This window comes from Chaetura pelagica, unplaced genomic scaffold (genome assembly GCF_000747805.2).
Source record: "Chaetura pelagica isolate M959 unplaced genomic scaffold, ChaPel_1.0 scaffold159, whole genome shotgun sequence".
Classification (NCBI taxonomy): Eukaryota; Metazoa; Chordata; class Aves; order Apodiformes; family Apodidae; genus Chaetura; species Chaetura pelagica.
Genome location: NW_009954555.1, coordinates 5446267 through 5451855, shown reverse-complemented (window position 1 = coordinate 5451855; position 5589 = coordinate 5446267). Strand labels below are relative to the sequence as shown.

Here is a 5589-nt window from a genome sequence, read left to right as displayed (position 1 = left end):
CTGCTCGGGGAGAGGCTGCTGCGGAAATGCGAGGGCCGTTTGCTCTTCAAGATTGGGACGCTGCTGCCAGGATATGAATTTAGGACCTTTTGCCCCCAAAAAACCCCAAAACCCAAGGCAAAGCTGTGCCCCGTCCCCGCCCTGCAGCGGGGCGATGCGGCCCCAGCCCCATGGGACTGCCAGGCTGGGGACCCCGTTACGCTGCTGATGGGAGGTGGAAAAGGGTTGGAAATGACAAGCAAGAACTTAAGGCAAAGCTGAGAACGGCCCCAGTAGATGTGAGCAAAGGTCCGTCCCACCCGCTGCCCACCTCTGGCAGCTGTCGCTGGGGAATGCGCAGGGAAGCACCAGGAAAACGAGGCAGATGCTTCCCCAGGGACCTTTCTCCAGCTTTGTCACTTCTGGGGACATCCACCTGCAGCTTAGGGAGCTGCTGCAAGAGAAATCACATTCAAACCACTGTGCCTGACAGCCCTGTTGGAGAAAACGCCTGAAAAGTGGGCGCTGATGCTCCCTGCGTGTTTTGCTTTCCAGGGCCACCTGTGCAGGTGAAGTCCCCGTTGAGTGGTGGCCGCGTCCTGCAGCCACCCCTGAGGGTGTCCCCTCTGTGTCCCACTGCAGAGCACCACTGAGACACCCGGGTTTCTGTGCCCGGCCCAAAACACCGTTGCCAGCAACACGCGTCCGTCTAGCAAAGGCAAGAAGACATGCAACTTACTGTCCAGGTGGCTGACTTGGCGGTGCTGGATTGCTGGAAGGTCACCTCAAAGTGGTGGGGGCCGGGGTAGTCAGTGTTGGAGGGGATGACAGGAGCTGGGGACATGGCGTCGAAGGTAGAGCTGGGCTGCGAGTAGGGAGAATGCGTTGGGACATTGGAGGTGTGCTCGGAGCTGTAGGGGCTGGTGGAGGCTGCTCTGCTGCCGATGCTCTGATCCATGCTGTTGTTCAGCAAATTGAACTGGGACTGGAGGAAGGGAAAAGGGGAGGAGGGAAAAAAGAAAACACCAGCCAGTGAAGAGACATGGAAACCTCAGCCACACTTCTCCAGGGCTCCAGGTGTCCTGTTACAGCCTCCTTAAAGGGCCAGCGTGCGGGAGAGCCAGCCGAGAGAGCTGGTGCGGGTCACCTGGGTTTTTGAGCAGGTCACCACTTGTGTGAGGGATAATCCCAATACGCTTAAACCAGCCCCTTCTACCTGCCCCGTCCACGCTGGAGGCAGCGAGGTGCTGAGATCCCTGGGCTCCGAGCACACCTGGGCTGCGCGAAGCCACCCTTGTCCGGGCAGGGCTTTCCTGGGGTTTGCTCAGGTGCGGGAGATGTCCCAGTGCGGGGCGGGAGTGACAGCCCTGTCCCGCACCCGGGGCTCTGCTGGGCGGCTTCCAGAGCCTGGGGGCTGCGGGAGGCACCAGTGGAGGCCCCCGCAGCCCCTGCCCCGCAGCCCCTGCCATCCCTGCCAGTGCCACAGCCTGAGCCCGCTGCAGCCTGTGCTCCGCACCTCTCCCGCACGCATCCCCCTGCCGCGAATGCACACACGCACACACACACACACACGGCACTCCTGGAAGTGCTTCTCGGTGAAGAGCAGCTCTGAATGGTGGTTTGTGGAATTCCTCTCCCAGCCGGGGTGTTTGCTGCCGGCGGCTCGCGCTGGTGCAGGGCTAATTTGGGGGAAACCTCAAACCTGCAGAGCACGGAGCCGGGATGCAGGGCGCGGCAGCAAGGTCACAGAGCAACCCTGCCTCCTTCTGCATGTGCTGCCTCTTATTCCAGACACTCTGGACCAAATCCTGACTTTTTACAATATTTTTTTAAAAAGTTATTATTTCTTTTCTGAACAATTACTGCCATGTACTTCCAGCAAGGGCGGGCAGCTCTTCTCCCTGCAGGCACAGCCTGAGCACAGCTGCATTCCCAAAAGCCACATGCCTGAAGCAGCCAAAATCTTCCCTTTGAGAACAATTTTTTATATGGAAGAGCTATGATGATTATTAAAATTAATGTATTGGTTACATATAATAATTAATATTAAATATCTATCCCAATGATAACTGTTTCTTAAAGCAAGTGGGGCATTTCTTCCCCAGAAATCCACAATTCCCACATTGCTGGGGGTTGCTCTCCCGGCACTTGCTGTTGCCAGTCCCAGAGGTGCCTCCTGGGCTCCTCCTGTGGCCACTCCACAGTGGCTGTCACTGCACCCTGTGTCACCCCAGCCCCTGCAGCGCCTGCCCGGAGGAGGAAGGGGGCTGCCCACCTGTGTTCCCCCCATTCCTCAGCTCCTGCCCCTCTATGGGGGCTTCAGTCCTTCCGTGGGGGCTCCAGTCCCTGGCAGGGACTGTCTCTCTGGCCACCAGTACCAGCTGGGGAACTGGGAGCTGCTGGTAGGTGTGTGTCCCTGTCCTGCCACCCCGCAGGCTCAGCCCTCTGCCTGCTCCTCCTGCGAGGCTCACGGCTCAGGAATCAAGAGACGTGTTTTAACTTGGGATCCCAACCTCACCCAAACTTCTGCGATGTATAATGGTTTAAAGGCAACCAGCCTTCTCCGGGAAAGTTCTCCCGTTGTCTGCATCTCTCACAAGGTCGTTGGAGCCTGTGACTAACTGGAGGAATGCTGAACAAGACCTGGCTTGCTTGTACACATGCAGCCATTTTCTCCCCTAAAATATGTATGTAAACCCCTCTATTGCTTCTCACCACTCTATAAATAGCCCTGCCAAAGACAAACCACCCCCAGTGAAGATTTCCACAATCCCAGGCTTCACCTGGAGAAAAAGTTATGAGAAACTTCACCAAAAAGGGCATTAAAAATGTGTGTGGGAAGCCCGTGCCCATCCAGCTGGGAATGTGCTGGGCTGTAGGCAGCTGCTGGTGGGGACCGTGGGGCAGGGCAGCCTCGGTGGCAGGTGACAAGTACAAGTCACCCTTGAGAAGCAAAGCTCAGGCATCTGACAGGAGTTGAGCAGCAAGAGGAAAGGGGACTGCTGCTTGTCAGGGCTGGTCTGCAGCCCAGATGGTGCAGGAACACCAGGATGGAGCTGCTCACGTCCTGGCCCAGCCACATGCCTGGTTCTGGGATGAATGGGGAGGAAAGGCTCCACACTCTCCCTGAGCAAACAAGGTGACTGCAGCTCTACCTGGCACATGTTGTGTGTTCCCAGGAAAAGCAGGCTGTGTCCAGGCTGCCCAGCTCAGGCCAGAATGGGAAATAGCTAGGAAGCTGGAGGTACCTGCTGCCCAGGGGCTGGAGGGCAGGCTAGGGGTGAGGTGGCCCTTGGAAGTGGCTGGAAAAAAACCAACTCCACAAAGTCATCCAAGCATGATTTTGTGAGCTGGTGCTCAGAGCCAGGACTGCAGCAGCCAAAGCCTGTGGCTGCAAAGCTGATTGGGCAGGTAACTGGGGAGCCACTCATTGAGCCCAGCATCCCAACCTCCACCTGGGAAAGAGCCTTCCCTCTGGGAAAAACACTTCATTCCTGAAGGAGACACGAGACCCAGAGTGTCAGCAGGATCTCCTGTCAGCACAAAGCAACAGGCAGTGCCCTGACTACTGCAGCTTTGGAAATCTGCTGCCAGAGTCAGGTGCAGAGGAAAAAAGACTCACTTGTTCTTCAAAATCAACTAAATTGTGTAAACATTCCCTTAAAAGACAAATCCAAGGCATGATTGTTTGTGTGTGGATGTGTGTGTCAACAAACCCAACACGGCATGTGTTAAACATACACACACACACACACAAGTTTACCCACACACACCCACAAACACTCCCATGGCTGCAGCCACCACCTCCCAGGCAGCAGCGTCGCAGTGCAGAGCGAACCTGGTACCCGCCTGGTTCCCACCAACACGGGTAGGACAAGACAAGAGGAACGAAGGGATTTCTGGCGTGGGGGTGCAGCACCACACCTTTCCATCTCTAGCTGCCTCTGTGCCTAGAGCTAACTTTTCAGGATGCCTGACACGAAACCCTTTGGACTGAGAAAGCAACCTCAGAGCTGGGGGTGAGGGCTGAGGCTGAAACCCGTGAAGAAGAAGGAGCCAGGAGCACCTACCGTGGGGTACGGCTGCATCGGGTCGCTGATGTACAGCATTTTAGTCGCCTCGAGGTCCGCAGAGCTCTGGGAAGCGTCCTGCCCCCGGAGGCATGGGGCCGGGCTGGCAGTGGGCGAGGGGCAGGATTGCCGGAGGGAGGCGGGAGAGTGCAGAGCGAACCTGGTACCCGCCTGGTTCCCACCAACACGGGTAGGACAAGACAAGAGGAACGAAGGGATTTCTGGCGTGGGGGTGCAGCACCACACCTTTCCATCTCTAGCTGCCTCTGTGCCTAGAGCTAACTTTTCAGGATGCCTGACACGAAACCCTTTGGACTGAGAAAGCAACCTCAGAGCTGGGGGTGAGGGCTGAGGCTGAAACCCGTGAAGAAGAAGGAGCCAGGAGCACCTACCGTGGGGTACGGCTGCATCGGGGCGCTGATGTACAGCATTTTAGTCGCCTCGAGGTCCGCAGAGCTCTGGGAAGCGTCCTGCCCCCGGAGGCATGGGGCCGGGCTGGCAGTGGGCGAGGGGCAGGAATGCCGGAGGGATGCGGGAGCAGGGCCGGGCGGGCAGCGCCAGGGATGCTGCGCTGGCCACCCCTGTGCCTCCCTCTGTTGGCTTTTTTGCTTTTTTCATCTCCCTTAGTTCTGTCAACTAGCTGCATCCAACAACAAAACGGGGCCCACCCCTTTCTGTCCCTCATGACTATTCATTAATGCACAGGGCAGGTTCCAGCTTGCCCAGTGATGGACTGGGCGATACCAACCATTCCCACCGCAGGGATGTGGGGGTCCAGCTCCATCATCAAACCCAGCCAGATGCCACACCACAATGCTCCTTGCAGCTGCTGTGGGCTGGAGACCCATTGGGCCAGCACCCTCTGCCAGCAGAGCAGCCTGCCTGCACCTGTGCTGAGCAGGGGATGCAGTGACCTGGAGGCAGCTCCATGTCTCTGATACCCAGAGTTATCCCTCTCCAGATGGATAGATAGAGACAGATTACTAGACAAATATAGAGAGATATCTAGATGGATAGCTATGGGTAGATAGATGGGCAGAGATGTCTAGAGTGACCAGGCAGATTTCTTTCCCGCTTGAGGCCGAGGGGTGAGCAGTGTTTCCTACAGAGCCCAGCATGGCAGGCTGGAGCAGATCTGCAGCTCAGAGAGTGTCGTGGTGGAATGGAACCAGTGTGCACCCCCCACCCCCCAGCACTGGTGTGCACACACACACAGCAGCGCTGTGCACACAGCCTGAAGCTCCGCACAGACTACCAGCCCTGGAGTTGTCCTCTCTAAGCCAAAAGGGTCGCTGAGGAATTGCTCACATCTTTAATCACAGCGGCTCCTCCCACAGGACCCTGAAACATGTTTTTAGGAGCAGTGCAGCACCGGTGCGATGGCAGAGGGAGCGCCAGGAGCCACCGGAGGGCAGGACACGGAGAGGTGACCTGCTCAGAGCCGGTAGGCACTAAGAGGCAGCAGGCACTAAGAGGCAGCAGGCACTAAGAGGCAGCAGGCACGAACAGGGAGCGGGCTGAGCAGCTGCCCAGGAGCGGG

General features: G+C 57.5%; 1 protein-coding gene across 1 annotated transcript in view; it reads right to left on the bottom strand.

Annotated features, from left to right (window-relative positions):
- Nucleotides 1-5589, bottom strand: part of TP73 (tumor protein p73) — a 35313-nt gene that overhangs the window by 19227 nt on the left and 10497 nt on the right. Inside the window, exon 4 of the mRNA XM_010005289.1 lies at nt 719-964. Within this exon, the coding sequence (XP_010003591.1) occupies nt 719-964 (246 nt within the window). The remainder of the gene's footprint in view (nt 1-718; nt 965-5589) is intronic.